Source organism: Pseudophryne corroboree, chromosome 3 (assembly GCF_028390025.1).
Source record: "Pseudophryne corroboree isolate aPseCor3 chromosome 3, aPseCor3.hap2, whole genome shotgun sequence".
Classification (NCBI taxonomy): domain Eukaryota; kingdom Metazoa; phylum Chordata; class Amphibia; order Anura; family Myobatrachidae; genus Pseudophryne; species Pseudophryne corroboree.
The window spans coordinates 499,906,566-499,925,600 of record NC_086446.1 but is presented as its reverse complement, the minus strand read 5'-3'; the positions used below and the strand labels follow the sequence as shown (position 1 = coordinate 499,925,600).

Sequence of the window (19,035 nt, the reverse complement as noted above, 5' to 3'; positions counted from 1 at the left end):
AAATTGGGACATGGAGGTAAGCATCCTTGATGTCCAGAGACACCATATAATCCCCTTCTTCCAGGTTCGCAATCACCGCTCTGAGTGACTCCATCTTGAATTTGAACCTCTGTATGTAAGTGTTCAAGGATTTTAGATTTAAAATAGGTCTCACCGAGCCGTCCGGCTTCGGTACCACAAACAGCGTGGAATAATACCCCTTTCCCTGTTGCAGGAGGGGTACCTTGATTATCACCTGCTGGGAATACAGCTTATGAATGGCTTCCAATACCGCCTCCCTGTCGGAGGGAGACGTCGGTAAAGCAGACTTTAGGAAACGGCGAGGGGGAGACGTCTCGAATTCCAATTTGTACCCCTGAGATACCACCTGAAGGATCCAGGGGTCCACTTGTGAGTGAGCCCACTGCGCACTGAAATTCTTGAGACGGGCCCCCACCGTGCCTGAGTCCGCTTGTAAAGCCCCAGCGTCATGCTTCTGTTCCTGGGAACTGGCTGTTTGCTGCAGCCTTTTACCTCTCCCCCTGCCACGGGGCAGAAATGAGGAGCCTTTTGCTCGCTTGCCCTTATGGGGCCGAAAGGATTGCGCCTGATAATGCGGCGTCTTCTTATGTTGAGAGGCTACCTGGGGTAAAAATGTGGATTTCCCAGCAGTTGCCGTGGCTACCAGGTCTGATAGACCTACCCCAAATAACTCCTCCCCTTTATAAGGCAATACTTCCATATGCCTTTTGGAATCCGCATCACCTGACCACTGCCGCGTCCATAACCCTCTTCTGGCAGAAATGGACAGCGCACTTACTCTTGATGCCAGTCGGCAGATATCCCTCTGTGCATCACGCATATATAGAAATGCATCTTTCAAATGCTCTATAGTCAGTAATATACTGTCCCTGTCTAGGGTATCAATATTGTCCGTCAGGGAATCCGACCAAGCCACCCCAGCACTGCACATCCAGGCTGAGGCGATTGCTGGTCGCAGTATAACTCCCGTGTGAGTGTATATACATTTTAGGATATTCTCCTGCTTTCTGTCAGCAGGTTCCTTAAGGGCGGCCGTCTCAGGAGAGGGTAGTGCCACCTGTTTAGACAAGCGTGTGAGCGCTTTATCCACCCTAGGGGGGTGTTTCCCAACGTGCCCTATCCTATGGCGGGAAAGGGTATGATGCCAATAACCTTTTAGGAATTATCAGTTTTTTATCGGGGGAAACCCACGCTTCATCACACACTTCATTTAATTCCTCAGATGCAGGAAAAACTACAGGCAGTTTTTTCTCACCAAACATAATACCCATTTTAGTGGTACTTGTATTATCAGAAATATGTAAAACATTTTTCATTGCCTCAATCATGTAACGTGTGGCCCTACTGGAAGTCACATTCGTCTCTTCATCGTCGACACTGGAGTCAGTATCCGTGTCGGCATCTGTGTCTGCCATTTGAGGTAACGGGCGTTTTAGAGCCCCTGATGGCCTTTGAGACGCCTGGACAGGCACAAGCTGAGTAGCCGGCTGCCTCATGTCATCAACCGTCTTTTGTAAAGAGCTGACACTGTCACGTAAGTCCTTCCATAAGCCCATCCACTCAGGTGTCGACTCCCTAGGGGGGTGACATCTCTATTACAGGCAATTGCTCCGCCTCCACATCATTTTCCTCCTCAAACATGTCGACACAATCGTACCGACACACAGCACACACACAGGGAATGCTCTGATAGAGGACAGGACCCCACTAGCCCTTTGGGGAGACAGAGGGAGAGTATGCCAGCACACACCAGAGCGCTATATATATATATAGGGATACCACTATATAATGTGTTTTCCCCTTATAGCTGCTGATATTATCAAACTGCGCCAATTAGTGCCCCCCTCTCTTTTTTACCCTTTTCTGTAGTGCAGGACTGCAGGGGAGAGTCAGGGAGACGTCCTTCCAGCGGAGCTGTGAGGGAAAATGGAGCCAGTGTGCTGAGGAGATAGGCTCCGCCCCCTTCTCGGCGGACTTTTCTCCCGCGTTTTGCTGTATTCTGGCAGGGGTTAAAATACATCCATATAGCCCTGGGGGTTATATGTGATGTATTTTCGCCAGCCAAGGTGTTTTTATTGCTGCTCAGGGCGCCCCCCCCCTAGCGCCCTGCACCCTCAGTGACCGGAGTGTGAAGTGTGCCTGAGGAGCAATGGCGCACAGCTGCAGTGCTGTGCGCTACCTTGTTGAAGACTGATGTCTTCTGCCGCCGATTTTCCGGACCTCTTCTTGCTTCTGGCTCTGTAAGGGGGCCGGCGGCGCGGCTCTGGGACCGGACTCCGAGGCTGGGCCTGTGTTCGGTCCCTCTGGAGCTAATGGTGTCCAGTAGCCTAAGAAGCCCAAGCTGGCTGCAAGCAGGCAGGTTCGCTTCTTCTCCCCTTAGTCCCTCGATGCAGTGAGCCTGTTGCCAGCAGGTCTCACTGAAAATAAGAAACCTAAAACTAACTTTTTCTAAGAAGCTCAGGAGAGCCCCCTAGATTGCACCCTGCTCGGTCGGGCACAAAAATCTAACTGAGGCTTGGAGGAGGGTCATAGGGGGAGGAGCCAGTGCACACCAGGTAGTCCTAAAGCTTTACTTTTGTGCCCAGTCTCCTGCGGAGCCGCTATTCCCCATGGTCCTTACGGAGTTCCCAGCATCCACTAGGACGTCAGAGAAATAGGATTTTAATACCTACCGGTAAATCCTTTTCTCTTAGGGGGTAATTCAGAGTTGATCGCTCGTTGCCGATTTTCGCAACGGAGCGATTAAGGCAAAAATGCGCATGCGCATGATACGCAGTGCGCATGCGCTAAGTATTTTAGCACAAAACTTAGTAGATTTACTCACGTCCGAACAAAGACTTTTCATCGTTGAAGTGATCGGAGTGTGATTGACAGGAAGTGGGTGTTTCTGGGCGGAAACTGGCCGTTTTCAGGGAGTGTGCGGAAAAACGCAGGCGTGTCAGGCAAAAACGCGGGAGTATCTGGAGAAACGGGGGAGTGGCTGGCCGAACGCTGGGCGTGTGTGACGTCAAACCAGGAACGAAACGGCCTGAGCTGATCGCAATCTCTGAGTAAGTCTGGAGCTACTCAGAAACTGCTAAGAAATTTCTATTCGCAATTCTGCTAATTTTTCGTTCGCAATTCTGCTAAGCGAAGATACACTCCCAGAGGGCGGCGGCTTAGCGTGTGCAATGCTGCTAAAAGCAGCTAGCAAGCGAACAACTCGGAATGACAACCCTTAGTCCGTAGAGGATGCTGGGGACTCCAAAAGGACCATGGGGTATAGACGGGATCCGCAGGAGACATGGGCACTTTAAGACTTTAAATGGGTGTGAACTGGCTCCTCCCTCTATGCCCCTCCTCCAGACCTCAGTTATAGGAACGGTGCCCAGGGAGATGGACATTTTGAGGAAAGGATTTTTGTTAACTAAGGGTGAGACACATACCAGCTCACACCACAACACACCGTACAACATGGCATTTAACTAACCAGTTAGCAGCATGAACCAAAAAATCAGCAACAGGCTGATTGAACCAAACACAACCTTTGTGTAACAAAAGCAATAACTAATAACAAGTACTGCAGATAGAGTCCGCACTGGGACGGGCGCCCAGCATTCTCTACGGACTAAGAGAAAAGGATTTACCGGTAGGTATTAAAATCCTATTTTCTCCTTCGTCCTAGAGGATGCTGGGGACTCCAAAAGGACCATGGGGTCTATACAAAAGCTCCAGATCGGGCGGGAGAGTGCGGATGACTCTGCAGCACCGATTGAGCAAACATGAGGTCCTCATCAGCCAGGGTATCAAACGTGTAGAATTTTGCAAAAGTGTTTGAACCCGACCAAGTAGCTGCTCGGCAAAGTTGTAATGCCGAGACACCCCGGGCAGCCGCCCAAGACGAGCCCACCTTCCCAGTGGAATGGGCTTTCACCGATTTCGGTAACGGCAAACCAGTTGTAGAATGAGCATGCTGAATCGTATTACAAATCCAGCGTGCAATAGTCTGCTTGGAAGCAGGAGCCCCAATCTTGTTGGAAGCATACAGGACAAACAGCGCCTCAGGTTTCCTGATACGAGCCGTTCTGGCTACATAAATTTTCAAAGCTCTGACCACATCGAGAGACCTTGAATCACCCAAGGCTCCAGAAGCCACAGGAACTACAATAGGTTGGTTCATGTGAAACGAAGAAACCACCTTTGGGAGGAATTGTTGACGAGTCCTCAATTCCGCTCAATCTACATGGAAAACCAAATAGGGGCTTTTGTGAGACAAAGCCGCCAATTCCGACACCCGCCTCGCGAATGCCAAGGCCAATAGCAGGACCACTTTCCAAGTGAGAAATTTCAACTCAACCTTTTGTAAAGGTTCAAACCAATGTGACGTAAGGAACTGTAATACACGTTAAGGTCCCATGGTGCCACTGGGGGCACAAATGGACGTTGGATGTGCAGCACGCCCTCCGCGAAAGTCTGTACTTCTGTAAGCGAGGCCAATTACCTTTGAAAGAAAATTGATAAGGCCGAAATCTGCACTTTAATAGATCCTAACTTTAGGCCCGCCTCCACACCAGCTTGCAAAAAATGGAGAAACCGACCCAGCTGAAATTCTTCCGCAGGAGCCTTCTTGGATTCGCACCAAGACACATTTTCTCCAAATACGGTGTTAATGCTTCGCCGTTACCTCCTTTCTAGCTTTCAGTAGAGTGGGGATGACCTCTCCGGGAATACCCTTTCGAGCTAAGATTTGGCGTTCAACCGCCATGCCGTCAAACGCAACTGCGCTAAGTCCTGGAACACGCACGGCCCCTGCTGTAACAGATCCTCTCTTAGAGGAAGAGGCCAGGGATCTCCTATGAGTAATTCCTGAAGATCCGGATACCAGGCCCTCCGTGGCCAATCTGGAACAACGAGTATCGCCTGAACTCCCGTTCTTCTTATGATCCTTATCACCTTTGGGATGAGTGGAAGTGGAGGGAACACATAGACCGACTGAAACACCCACGGTGTCACTAGTGCGTCCACTGCTATCACTTGAGTATCCCTCGACCTGGAACAATACGTCTGAAGCTTCTTGTTGAGGCGAGACACCATCATGTCTATTTGAGGAAGTCCCCAACGACTTGTCACTTCTGCAAAGACCTCTTGATGAAGACCCCACTCTCCTGGATGGAGATAGTGTCTGCTGAGGAAATCTGCTTCCCAGTTGTCCACGCCTGGAATTAAGACCGCTGACAGAGCGCTTGTATGTTTTTCCGCCCAGCGAAGAATCCTTGTGGCCTCCGCCATCGCCGCTCTGCTCCTTGTTCCGCCTTGGCGGTTTACATGCGCCACAGCTGTTATGTTGTCGGACTGAATCAGGACGGGTAGGCCGTGAAGCAGATGTTCCGCTTGTACAAGGCCGTTGTAAATGGCCCTTAATTCCAGAATGTTTATGTGTAGACAAGCTTCTTGGCTCGACCATTTTCCCTGGAAATTTTCCGCCTGTGTGACCGCTCCCCAACCTCGTAGACTCGCATCCGTGGTCACCAGGATCCAATCTTGGATCCCGAACCTGCGACCCTCTAGGAGGTGAGAACTTTGGAGCCACCACAGGAGAGAAATCCAGGCCCTGGGAGATAGGCATATCTTCCGGTGCATGTGTAGATGGGACCCGGACCACTTGTCCAACAGGTCCCACTGAAAAACTCTGGCATGAAACCTGCCAAACGGGATGGCCTCGTAAGCCGCCACCATCTTCCACAGCACTCAAGTGCATTGATGAATCGACACTCTTGCCGGTTTCAGAATTCCCTTGACCATGTTCTGGATTTCCAGAGCTTTTTCCACTGGGAGAAAAATTCTCTGTAGTTCAGTGTCCAGAATCATGCCCAAGAACGACAGCCGTGTTGTCGGAATCAATTGTGACTTTGGCAAATTTAGGAGCCAGCCATGTTGTTGCAGAACTGTCAGGGAGAGCGCAACGTTCTTTAGTAACTGCTCCTTTAATCTCGCCTTTATCAGGAGATCGTACAAGTACGGGATAATTGTGACCCCTTGCTTGCGCAGGAGCACCATCATTTCCGCCATTACCTTGGTGAAAATCCTCGGGCCGTGGAAAGACCAAACGGCAACGTGTGAAACTGGTAATGACAATCCTGAACAGCGAACCTCAGGTTCGCCTGATGAAGAGGATATATGGGGACATGCAGGTAAGCATCCTTTATGTTGACTGACACCATAAAATCCCCCCTTCCAGACTGGAGATCACTGCTCGGAGAGATTCCATCTTTAATTTGAATCTTTTTAAAAACAGATTGAGGGATTTTAAGTTCAGAATCGGTCTGACCGAGCCATTCGGCTTCGGGACCACGAACAGGCTTGAATAAAACCCCTCCCTCCGTTGTGACGGGGGTACCGCGACAACGACTTGCTGCTGACACAGCTTGTTTATTGCAGCACACACTACCTCCCTTTCCGGAAGAGAAGCTGGCAAGGCCGATTTGAAAAACCGGGGTGGGGGCACGTCTTGAAACTCTAGTCTGTATCCTTGGGTCACAATTTCCAGCACCCAAGGATCCAGACCCGAGTGAACCCAGACCTGACTGAAGAGCTGATGACGCGCCCCCACCGGTGCGGACTCCCGCAGAGGAGCCCCAGCGTCATGCGGTTGGCTTAGCAGAAGCTGGGGAGGACTTCTGCTCCTGGGAGCTTGCCACAGCCGGCGATCTTTTTCCCCTTCCCTTGCCTCTAGCAGCAAGGAAGGAGGAACCTCGTCCTTTTTTGAATTTATTAGACCGAAAGGACTGCATCTGATATTGAGGCGTTTTCTTTTGCTGCGGAGGGACAAACGGCAGAAAAGAAGACTTACCCGCGGTAGCTGTAGAAACCAGGTCCGCGAGGCCCTCACCAAACAAAACTCCACCTTTATAGGGCAGAGCCTCCATAGCCTTTTTAGAATCAGAATCCCCATTCCATTGATGAGTCCACAACGCCCTCCTAGCCGAGATTGCCATGGTATTGGCCCTTGATCCCAAGAGGCCAATATCTCTCGCAGCCACCCTTAGATAGACTGCAGCGTCCTTGATATGACCCAGCGTCAAAAGCACGCTATCCCTATCCAGGGTGTCTATGTCAGATGACAAGTTATCTGCCCATTTTTCAATCGCGCTACTCACCCATGCCGATGCTACGGCCGGCCTGAGCAGCGTACCAGCAGTGACATAAATAGATTTCAAGGTAGTTTCCTGTTTACGATCTGCAGGATCTTTAAGGGCTGCCGTGTCAGGGGACGGTAGCGCCACCTTCTTGGACAATCGCGCTAGAGCTTTGTCCACCGTGGGAGTCGACTACCACCCTAACCTATCCTCAGAGGGAAACGGGTATGCCATAGAAATTCTCCTGGGAATCAGCCACTTTTTGTCAGGAGCTTCCCAAGCCTTTTCAAAAAGAGCGTTCAGTTCATGAGAGGGAGGAAACGTTACCTCAGGTTTCTTTCCTTTAAACATACAGACCCTTGTCTCAGGGACAGCGGGGTCCTCAGTGATATGTAACACTTCCTTTATCGCCACAATCATGTACTGAATGCTCTTAGCCAGTTTGGGATTCAACTTGGCATCATTATAGTCGACACTGGAGTCCGAATCCGTGTCGGTATCTATACTATCTGGGTAAACGTTCGATTCTGTGACCCTGAAGTCTGAGTTTGTGACAAAACATCTCCCATGGATTGTCTCCACGCTTGGTTCTGAGACTCAGATTTGTCTAATCTCTTATGCAACAAAGCCACACTTGCATTTAAAGCATTCCACATATATACCCAATCAGCAGTCGGCGGTGCAGACGGAGACACTCCCACATTCTGTTCTGCCCCCGCACCAGCCTCCTCCTGGGAAGAACATCCAGCCTCAGACATGTCGACACACGCGTACCGACACGCACTATCACACTGTGCTATAGGGGACAGACCCACAGGGGTTCACTACGGCTGGCCGGCGGTCGGGCTCCCGGCGACCAGCATCCCGGCGCCGGGAGCCCGACCGCCGGCTTACCGACAGCTTGGCGAGCGCAAATGAGCCCCTTGCGGGCTCGCTACGCGCGCCACACTATTTTATTCTCCCTCTATGGGGGTCGTGGACCCCCACGAGGGAAAATAATTGTCGGTATTCCGGCTGTCGGGCTCCCGCCGGCAAACAGAAGACCACCCACCCTCAGTAAGGCCCTTCAGAGAGACAGAAAGGGAGTTTGCCAGCTCACACCCAGCGCCTCACCCGGTCTGAAAGAATATACAAAACCCCAGACCTAGCAGCGCTTTTATATGTAAATAAATACAACACCAAATATGCTGTGCCCCCCCCCCCCTGCTTTTGCACCCTGTTACTTGAGACAGAAGTGAAGGGCCAGGACCAGCGTCTCTGCAGCTTGCTGTGAAGAGAAAATGGCGCTGATTAGAGCTGGAGGACGAAGCCCCGCCCCCTACATGGCGCGCTTGTGTCTTGCTTTTATTTATACTGGCGGGGGTCTGTATACAGTGCCTATGCACTGTATACTGTCATGCCAGTCCCCAAACGAGGTCTATTTGCTGCCCAGGGCGCCCCCCCTGCGTCCATATAGTGCCATTAGTGTGTGGGAGCAATGGCGCGCAGCGCAACCGCTGTGCGGTACCTCCGAAGATCAGAAGTCTTCTGCCGCCTCTGAAGTCTTCTTGCTTCTGCTACTTACCCGGCTACTCTCTTCAGGCTCTGTGAGGGAGACGGCGGCGCGGCTCCGAGAACGAGCAGCTAGGCGCACCAAGTGATCGGACCCTCTGGAGCTAATGGTGTCCAGTAGCCTAAGAAGCAGAGCCTTTGAACTCACAGAAGTAGGTCTGCTTCACTCCCCTCAGTCCCACGCTGCAGGGAGCCTGCTGCCAGCAGTGCTCCCTGAAAATAATAAACCTAACAAAAGTATTTTCTAGAGAAACTCTGTAGAGCTCCCCTAGTGTGTGTCCAGTCTCTCTGGGCAGAGAATCTAACTAACTGAGGTTTGGAGGAGGGGAATAAAGGGAGGAGCCAGTTCACACCCATTTAAAGTCTTAAAGTGCCCATGTCTCCTGCGGATCCCGTCTATACCCCATGGTCCTTTTGGAGTCCCCAGCATCCTCTAGGACGAAGGAGAAAACTCACAAACGTGTAATCAGATCAAAGATGATTTGGAAGGAGTGGAATAAAGTGACAATAATAAAGTGCTCAGTATACTTATAGAAGACAAGTCTGCATTCTAGATTGCAATTCTTAATGCTTGTCTGTGTTATCTTCCATATATAGCTGTTGCCTCAGTACTTGGTCTGGTGTGTCTTTCAAACGTATTTTACAAAAACTTTCTCAACATAAAATGTACTGGATATTTGCGTTTCATACATAGTCACCAAAACAACTGGATGAGAAAGACCAAATAGCCCCTTTCTGAAACTTTATTTATTCTATTTTCATATAGGTACATCATAGTACAAAAGTTGCAATTTTTAACCTTTATAGGGTTCCCTTTTATAGGCACAAACACTGTATACTTTCTTAACAACCGTTTAAAAATTACTGTTTTGAATTTCTTAATGTTAATGCTTTATTAGGTTTGATAAATTGGTAGCCATTTTTATTGCTGCCACTTTACCCCACTTCTTGCCCCACTATCTCTGGTCTTATTATATTGTGAGCTTTTTCTTTCACATGTATTGATATAAAGGAACTGTGATGACATCATCCATGTCCAAAATAGACACATACCTGACAGACCACTGAAGGATAATTACTTATCTAACAATCCCTTCATCGATAAGCATCACTAAAATTATCTTTTTGGTACGAGCAATATCTTAAGGTCCCCATACACTTGTCAGATATGGCCAATTTTCACTTAACTCCCACGGAACAGGCCGAGAAATCGGGTGAAAAGTGGCCAATTCGGATGTTTTTGACATCCGAACTGATCCAATGCGCCGCCCCGTGTGCATCGGGGCTAAGTCGGTGGTCGGACATGCTGCACATAGGATAAATCAGAATCGCAGGCATCAGGTGCACATCGCAGCTACTTTCTCAGCACCTGCGATATATCGCATACGATTTCTTGGATGTCTTCACTTGAGTGGCTTTTCTCTGGACGCTCCCACCCACCCACAGAGTGGCAGCAGCATGCAATATATCGTATGCGATAAATCGCATGTAAAAATGGCACATCAAGTACCAAATCGGATGGAAGCAATCCCGGGAGGAGTTTAAGGGAAATCGGATTCGACTCATGCCTCATACAAATCGCAGTAATGTATGGGTGCCTTTACACATTCTGTTCCCACCTTTACGCTCTTCAATATTACACTATTAGGCACATGTCCTTACTCTACATATAGACACCCACCCACAAAGACTTCTGTCAGGCTCCCACCTTTTCCTACAGACTGCTTCCTAAAGTCAGTTATATAGGGCCTGATTCAGAGATGAAAACAGTGCTCATGTTTGCACAGATGACCAACATTTCATTACAGCACATGCACAAAATCTCTAGAAAACCTATACTGCGCAAGTGCAAACCAAAGTGTGCAAAGACATTTGCGTACATCACTATTACTTGAGAGGGATTCTGCGATACATGGGTGATACATAGGCATTTCAGGGTGGAGATTGGTAGGTGCCCTAAAAAGTCTTAGCAAACAATAAAAACCATATAAACTTACTTTGAAACAAGAACAGCGGCAGCATCTCGTGATTTATCACTGACAACCAGATACGACTGAAACAAAATAATTAATAAATACAAATAAGGATAGAGAAAACAAGAGATAAAGAACAGAATGGACACAAGGAATATACATACTTTGGCAACTTCCAGGATCTGGTCCATTGTAGACTGGCGTTTCTGTCCTCCTTCTGCAAAGAGGTTGCCATCCAGTCGTGACAGGTCAAATGGTATTAGGCATGCCATAGACAGCCACAACAGCAACATGTAGCGTGTTTCCCATGTCTGAAAGATACACATACAAGGCAAGACTATTTATTTGCAAACTTGTACCCCTTTATTTTAGCTAAAAAGCAGAAAATGCTCGATCCCTATTGAGCATCTGACATCATTTGGCACAGTTGAGTCACATACGTACAACTTCTCATCTGATATATTTCTTATAGATAACTATATTGAGATATATAGTGTATAAATAGTGAAACAGCAAAACAATAGGTCAGAGGTTCCCAAACTGTGTGCCGTGGCTCCCTGGGGTGCCTCGGGACACTTGCAGGGGTGCCCTGGGTTGGTGGTCCAGGACCAATTCAAATTATTCATGGTAAATATAATAGGCAAAACCAGTGCTGGTGGCTGCCAGTAATAAACTATGTGGACAAACAGAAGCGAATCCTGTTCCTCACCACATAACTGACCCTAAGGATGACATATAAACGCGATCTACTTAATGTAATATTTCTTTCTAAATTTCTCAATAAGAAATTTTTGGCCTAGGGGTGCCGTGAATAAAATTCTGATATTCTAGGGTGCCGTGATTCAAAAAAATTTGGTAACCACTGCAATAGGTCATTCTGAAGATTTCAGTTACTTTTACCCTAGCACGAACATAGCATACCACCTTACCAATAAGTTATTGGGTCATTCAACACAGGTTTCAAACGGGCCGTTCCAGATTGCAATGAAATTTGGTATAATAAATGTTGCCATGGGTGTAAAGAACCCCCCCCCCCAAATCTTAGGCTGATATGCACGCTGGTTCTGAAGTTATATGCCTTTAAAGCTGCAATTTTTTCACAAAAACTTTGTTTTTAACATTTTTTTAAAATTGCACTTGCCGCTCACCTAATCTCATTTCAAACCATTTTAAATGAAACACGTTCAGTGTCCATAACTCTTGAAATGAAAATGGAACCTCCTATAGGGGAGAGGCGGTCGTTAGGTCGACAAGCATTGGGTCGACATACATTGGGTCGACCACTGTAGGTCGACATGTGTTAGGTCGACATGGCCACTATGTCGACATAGTCATTAGGTCGACATGTACTGAAGGTCGACATGCATTAGGTCGACATGGCCACTATGTCGACATGGTCATTAGGTCAACATGCAAAAAGGTCGACATGCGTTTTTCCCAAGTTTTTCAATTTTTTTCAACTTTTTCATACTTAATGATCCACGTGGACTACAATTGGGAACGGTAACCTGTGTCGAGTGCAGCAGTATGATCCACGTGGACTACAATTGGGAACGGTAACCTGTGTCGAGTGCAGCAGTAGTGGAGCGAGGCACCTTGCCCGAAGCATGGCGAGCAAAGCGAGCCATGCGAGGGGACGTGGTACACTAATTGGGGTTACCCGTCACTTTACGAAGAAAACGACACCAAAAAACTCATGTCAGCGTTTTTCCATGTCTACCTAGTACATGTCGGTCTAATGACCATGACGACTTAATGCATGTCGACCTTCAGTGGTCGACCCAATGCATGTCGATCTAATGAACCACACCCCTATAGGGAATGGGTTGTGATACTGGTTCTCCTACCTCATGATCTGCAGGATTCTGCGCCAGGATCAGCTCAAGTACTGGATGTACATCAACAACCTCATGTGGAAAAAGACGGAGTACTATTTTGAAGCCCCGCACCTGCCAGGAAGGAGATTTGTCAAAATGGTTGCTCTTGGCATGGAACATTACATGAAAAATATTACACGAGGCACAATAACCCTGTTATATAGTATACTACAAATGTATTTGTCAAGATTAACGTGTAATAAAAGCCCAGTTTAGAACTGAGCTAAGCATGCAATACCAATTTAAAGCTGGGTAGATTGGGCCAGATATACTAAGCTTGAAAAGTGATAAATATCACTGTGATAAAGCACCAGCCAATCGGCTCCTAAATGTCATTTTTCAAACACAGCCTGTGACATGGCAGTTAGGAGCCGATTGGCTGGTGCTTTATCACAGTGATATTTATCACTTTTCAGGCTTAGTACATCTCCCCCATTGTAACAGAAGTGAACTTAGTTTTCTATTTAGTTTGGAGCCACTGTTTGTCTCTGTCCCATAATTTTATATCAAAAGCTTCCTATACCCAGGTAATAATATCATAATTTTGGTTTGTAATAAATAATAAGATTTTACTTACCGATAAATCTATTTCTCGGAGTCCGTAGTGGATGCTGGGGTTCCTGAAAGGACCATGGGGAATAGCGGCTCCGCAGGAGACAGGGCACAAAAAGTAAAGCTTTTCCAGATCAGGTGGTGTGCACTGGCTCCTCCCCCTATGACCCTCCTCCAGACTCCAGTTAGGTACTGTGCCCGGACGAGCGTACACAATAAGGGAGGATTTTGAATCCCGGGTAAGACTCATACCAGCCACACCAATCACACCGTACAACTTGTGATCTAAACCCAGTTAACAGTATGATAACAGCGGAGCCTCTGAAAGATGGCTTCCCTCAACAATAACCCGAATTAGTTAACAATAACTATGTACAATTATTGCAGCTAATCCGCACTTGGGATGGGCGCCCAGCATCCACTACGGACTCCGAGAAATAGATTTATCGGTAAGTAAAATCTTATTTTCTCTATCGTCCTAGTGGATGCTGGGGTTCCTGAAAGGACCATGGGGATTATACCAAAGCTCCCAAACGGGCGGGAGAGTGCGGATGACTCTGCAGCACCGAATGAGAGAACTCCAGGTCCTCCTTAGCCAGAGTATCAAATTTGTAAAATTTTACAAACGTGTTCTCCCCTGACCACGTAGCTGCTCGGCAAAGTTGTAATGCCGAGACCCCTCGGGCAGCCGCCCAAGATGAGCCCACCTTCCTTGTGGAGTGGGCCTTTACAGATTTAGGCTGTGGCAGGCCTGCCACAGAATGTGCAAGTTGGATTGTGCTACAGATCCAACGAGCAATCGTCTGCTTAGACGCAGGAGCACCCATCTTGTTGGGTGCATACAATATAAACAACGAGTCAGATTTTCTGACTCCAGCTGTCCTTGCAATATATATTTTTAATGCTCTGACAACGTCCAGTAACTTGGAGTCCTCCAAGTCACTTGTAGCCGCAGGCACTACAATAGGCTGGTTCAGATGAAATGCTGACACCACCTTAGGGAGAAAATGCGGACGAGTCCGCAGTTCTGCCCTGTCCGAATGGAAAATCAGATATGGGCTTTTGTAAGATAAAGCTGCCAGTTCTGACACTCTCCTGGCCGAAGCCAGGGCTAGAAGCATGGTCACTTTCCATGTGAGATATTTCAAATCCACCTTCTTTAGTGGTTCAAACCAATGAGATTTTAGAAAGTCCAAAACCACATTGAGATCCCACGGTGCCACTGGAGGCACCACAGGAGGCTGTATATGTAGCACTCCCTTAACAAAGGTCTGGACTTCAGGGACTGAAGCCAATTCTTTTTGAAAGAAAATCGACAGGGCCGAAATTTGAACCTTAATAGATCCCAATTTGAGACCCATAGACAATCCTGAATGTAGGAATCGACCCAGTTGAAATTCCTCCGTCGGAGCACTCCGATCTTCGCACCACGCAACATATTTTCGCCAAATTCGGTGATAATGTTGCACGGTTACTTCCTTCCTTGCTTTAATCAAAGTAGGAATGACTTCTTCCGGCATGCCTTTTTCCTTTAGGATCCGGCGTTCAACCGCCATGCCGTCAAACGCAGCCGCGGTAAGTCTTGAAACAGACAGGGACCCTGCTGAAGCAAGTCCCTCGTTAGAGGTAGAGGCCACGGATCTTCCGTGATCATCTCTTGAAGTTCCGGGTACCAAGTCCTTCTTGGCCAATCCGGAACCACTAGTATCGTCCTTACGCCTCTTTGCCGTATAATTCTCAATACTTTTGGTATGAGAGGCAGAGGAGGAAACACATACACCGACTGGTACACCCAAGGCGTTACCAGCGCGTCCACAGCTATTGCCTGCGGATCTCTTGACCTGGCGCAATACCTGTCCAGTTTTTTGTTGAGGCGAGACGCCATCATGTCCACCATTGGTCTTTCCCAACGGGTTACCAGCAAGTGGAAGACTTCTGGATGAAGTCCCCACTCTCCCGGGTGAAGATCGTGTCTGCTGAGGAAGTCTGCTTCCCAGTTGTCCACTCCCGGGATGAACACTGCTGACAGTGCTATCACATGATTCTCTGCCCAGCGAAGAATCCTTGCAGCTTCTGCCATTGCACTCCTGCTTCTTGTGCCGCCCTGTCTGTTCACATGGGCGACTGCCGTGATGTTGTCCGACTGGATCAACACCGGTTTTCCCTGAAGCAGAGGTTCTGCCTGGCTTAGAGCATTGTATATTGCTCTCAGTTCCAGAATGTTTATGTGAAGAGACGTTTCCAGGCTCGTCCATACTCCCTGGAAGTTTCTTCCTTGTGTGACTGCTCCCCAGCCTCTCAGGCTGGCGTCCGTGGTCACCAGGATCCAATCCTGTATGCCGAATCTGCGGCCCTCCAATAGATGAGCACTCTGCAACCACCACAGAAGAGACACCCTTGTCCTTGGAGACAGGGTTATCCGCAGGTGCATCTGAAGATGCGACCCTGACCATTTGTCCAACAGATCCCTTTGGAAATTTCTTGCGTGGAATCTGCCGAATGGAATTGCTTCGTAAGAAGCCACCATTTTTCCCAGGACTCTTGTGCATTGATGTACAGACACCTTTCCTGGTTTTAGGAGGTTCCTGACAAGCTCGGATAACTCCTTGGCTTTTTCCTCCGGGAGAAAAACCTTTTTCTGAACCGTGTCCAGAATCATCCCTAGGAACAGCAGACGAGTTGTCGGCATTAACTGGGATTTTGGAATATTCAGAATCCACCCGTGCTGTTTTAGCACTTCTTGCGACAGTGCTAATCCCATCTCTAGCTGTTCTCTGGACCTTGCCCTTATTAGGAGATCGTCCAAGTATGGGATAATTAATATGCCTTTTCTTCGAAGAAGAATCATCATCTCGGCCATTACCTTTGTAAAGACCCGAGGTGCCGTGGACAATCCGAACGGCAGCGTCTGAAACTGATAGTGACAGTTTTGTACAACGAACCTGAGGTACCCCTGGTGTGAGGGGTAAATTGGAACGTGGAGATACGCATCCTTGATGTCCAAGGATACCATAAAGTCCCCCTCTTCCAGGTTCGCTATCACTGCTCTGAGTGACTCCATCTTGAACTTGAACTTCTTTATGTACAGGTTCAAGGACTTCAGATTTAGAATAGGCCTTACCGAGCCATCCGGCTTCGGTACCACAAAAAGAGTGGAATAATACCCCTTCCCTTGTTGTAGAAGAGGTACCTTGACTATCACCTGCTGAGAGTACAGCTTGTGAATGGCTTCCAAAACCGTCTCCCTTTCGGAGGGGGACGTTGGTAAAGCAGACTTCAGGAAACGGCGAGGTGGATCTGTCTCTAATTCCAACCTGTACCCCTGAGATATTATCTGCAGGATCCAGGGATCTACCTGCGAGTGAGCCCACTGCGCGCTGTAATTTTTGAGACGACCACCCACCGTCCCCGAGTCCGCTTGAGAAGCCCCAGCGTCATGCTGAGGCTTTTGTAGAAGCCGGGGAAGGCTTCTGTTCCTGGGAAGGAGCTGCCTGTTGCTGTCTCTTCCCTCGACCTCTGCCTCGTGGCAGATATGAATAGCCCTTTGCTCTCTTATTTTTAAAGGAACGAAAGGGCTGCGGTTGAAAAGTCGGTGCCTTTTTCTGTTGGGGAGTGACTTGAGGTAGAAAGGTGGATTTCCCGGCTGTAGCCGTGGCCACCAAATCTGATAGACCGACTCCAAATAACTCCTCCCCTTTATACGGCAAAACTTCCATATGTCGTTTTGAATCCGCATCGCCTGTCCACTGTCGCGTCCATAAAGCTCTTCTGGCCGAAATGGACATAGCACTTACCCGTGATGCCAGTGTGCAGATATCCCTCTGTGCATCACGCATATAAAGAAATGCATCCTTTATTTGTTCTAACGACAGTAAAATATTGTCCCTGTCCAGGGTATCAATATTTTCAATCAGGGACTCTGACCAAACTACCCCAGCACTGCACATCCAGGCAGTCGCTATAGCTGGTCGTAGTATAACACCTGCATGTGTGTATATACTTTTTTGGATATTTTCCATCCTCCTATCTGATGGATCTTTAAGTGCGGCCGTCTCAGGAGAGGGTAACGCCACTTGTTTAGATAAGCGTGTTAGCGCCTTGTCCACCCTAGGAGGTGTTTCCCAGCGCTCCCTAACCTCTGGCGGGAAAGGGTATAATGCCAATAATTTCTTTGAAATTATCAGCTTTTTATCAGGGGCAACCCACGCTTCATTACACACGTCATTTAATTCTTCTGATTCAGGAAAAACTATAGGTAGTTTTTTCACACCCCACATAATACCCTGTTTAGTGGTACCTGTAGTATCAGCTAAATGTAACGCCTCCTTCATTGCCAAAATCATATAACGTGTGGCCCTACTGGAAAATACGGTTGATTCGTCACCGTCACCACTGGAGTCAGTGCCTGTGTCTGGGTCTGTGTCGACCGACTGAGGCAAAGGGCGTTTCACAGCCCCTGACGGTGTTTGAGTCGCCTGGACAGGCACTAATTGATTGTCCGGCCGTCTCATGTCGTCAAACGACTGCTTTAGCGTGTTGACACTATCCCGTAGTTCCATAAATAAAGGCATCCATTCTGGTGTCGACTCCCTAGGGGGTGACATCCTCATATTTGGCAATTGCTCCGCCTCCACACCAATATCGTCCTCATACATGTCGACACACACGTACCGACACACAGCAGACACACAGGGAATGCTCCTAACGAAGACAGGACCCACTAGCCCTTTGGGGAGACAGAGGGAGAGTTTGCCAGCACACACCAAAAGCGCTATATATAACAGGGATAGCCTTATAATAAGTGCTCCCTTATAGCTGCTTTATATATATCAAAATATCGCCATAAATTTGCCCCCCCTCTCTGTTTTACCCTGTTTCTGTAGTGCAGTGCAGGGGAGAGACCTGGGAGCCGTCCTGACCAGCGGAGCTGTGAGAGGAAATGGCGCCGTGTGCTGAGGAGATAGGCCCCGCCCCTTTTCCGGCGGGCACGTCTCCCGCTATTTAGTGAATCCAGGCAGGGGTTAAATATCTCCATATAGCCTCTGGGGGCTATATGTGAGGTATTTTTAGCCTTTATATAGGTTACATTTGCCTCCCAGGGCGCCCCCCCCCAGCGCCCTGCACCCTCAGTGACTGCGTGTGAAGTGTGCTGAGAGGAAAATGGCGCACAGCTGCAGTGCTGTGCGCTACCTTTAGAAGACTGCAGGAGTCTTCAGCCGCCGATTCTGGACCTCTTCTGACTTCAGCATCTGCAAGGGGGCCGGCGGCGCGGCTCCGGTGACCATCCAGGCTGTACCTGTGATCGTCCCTCTGGAGCTGATGTCCAGTAGCCAAGAAGCCAATCCATCCTGCACGCAGGTGAGTTCACTTCTTCTCCCCTCAGTCCCTCGTTGCAGTGATCCTGTTGCCAGCAGGACTCACTGTAAAATAAAAAACCTAAGCTAAACTTTTTCTAAGCAGCTCTTTAGGAGAGCCACCTAGATTGCACCCTTCTCGGCCGGGCACAAAAATCTAACTGGAGTCTGGAGGAGGGTCATAGGGGGAGGAGCCAGTGCACACCACCTGATCTGGAAAAGCTTTACTTTTTGTGCCCTGTCTCCTGCGGAGCCGCTATTCCCCATGGTCCTTTCAGGAACCCCAGCATCCACTAGGACGATAGAGAAATGTATTTAACAAAGTTATTTTAATTGGTTCCCATAGAAGATAGATAAGGGAAATACAATCGATACTAGCAGGAGAGAGGAAAGAAAGTGAAAAAGGATTGTCTGTGTTCTGGTCAGCTTCCTTCTGCATCCAATCAACTATACTAATTATTTATCTATAATATGTTCTCCTAATCTTCTGCCCTGTGAAAACAGTCTCACGACATCTATCATTCACCGTTCACTGCACTACATCATCACACAATGAAAGCAGAAGGTGGTCCACTGTATATAACAGGACACT

The 19,035-nt window shown here is 48.3% G+C and overlaps 1 protein-coding gene across 1 annotated transcript in view; it reads right to left on the bottom strand.

The window, feature by feature from the left end:
• TBCD (tubulin folding cofactor D) overlaps window positions 1-19,035 on the bottom strand; it is a 707,681-nt gene that overhangs the window by 631,792 nt on the left and 56,854 nt on the right. Inside the window, exons 5-7 of the mRNA XM_063961004.1 lie at window positions 12,508-12,609; window positions 10,825-10,971; window positions 10,685-10,740 (exon numbers count right to left, since the gene is read on the bottom strand). Coding sequence (XP_063817074.1) covers window positions 10,685-10,740; window positions 10,825-10,971; window positions 12,508-12,609 — 305 coding nt within the window. The remainder of the gene's footprint in view (window positions 1-10,684; window positions 10,741-10,824; window positions 10,972-12,507; window positions 12,610-19,035) is intronic.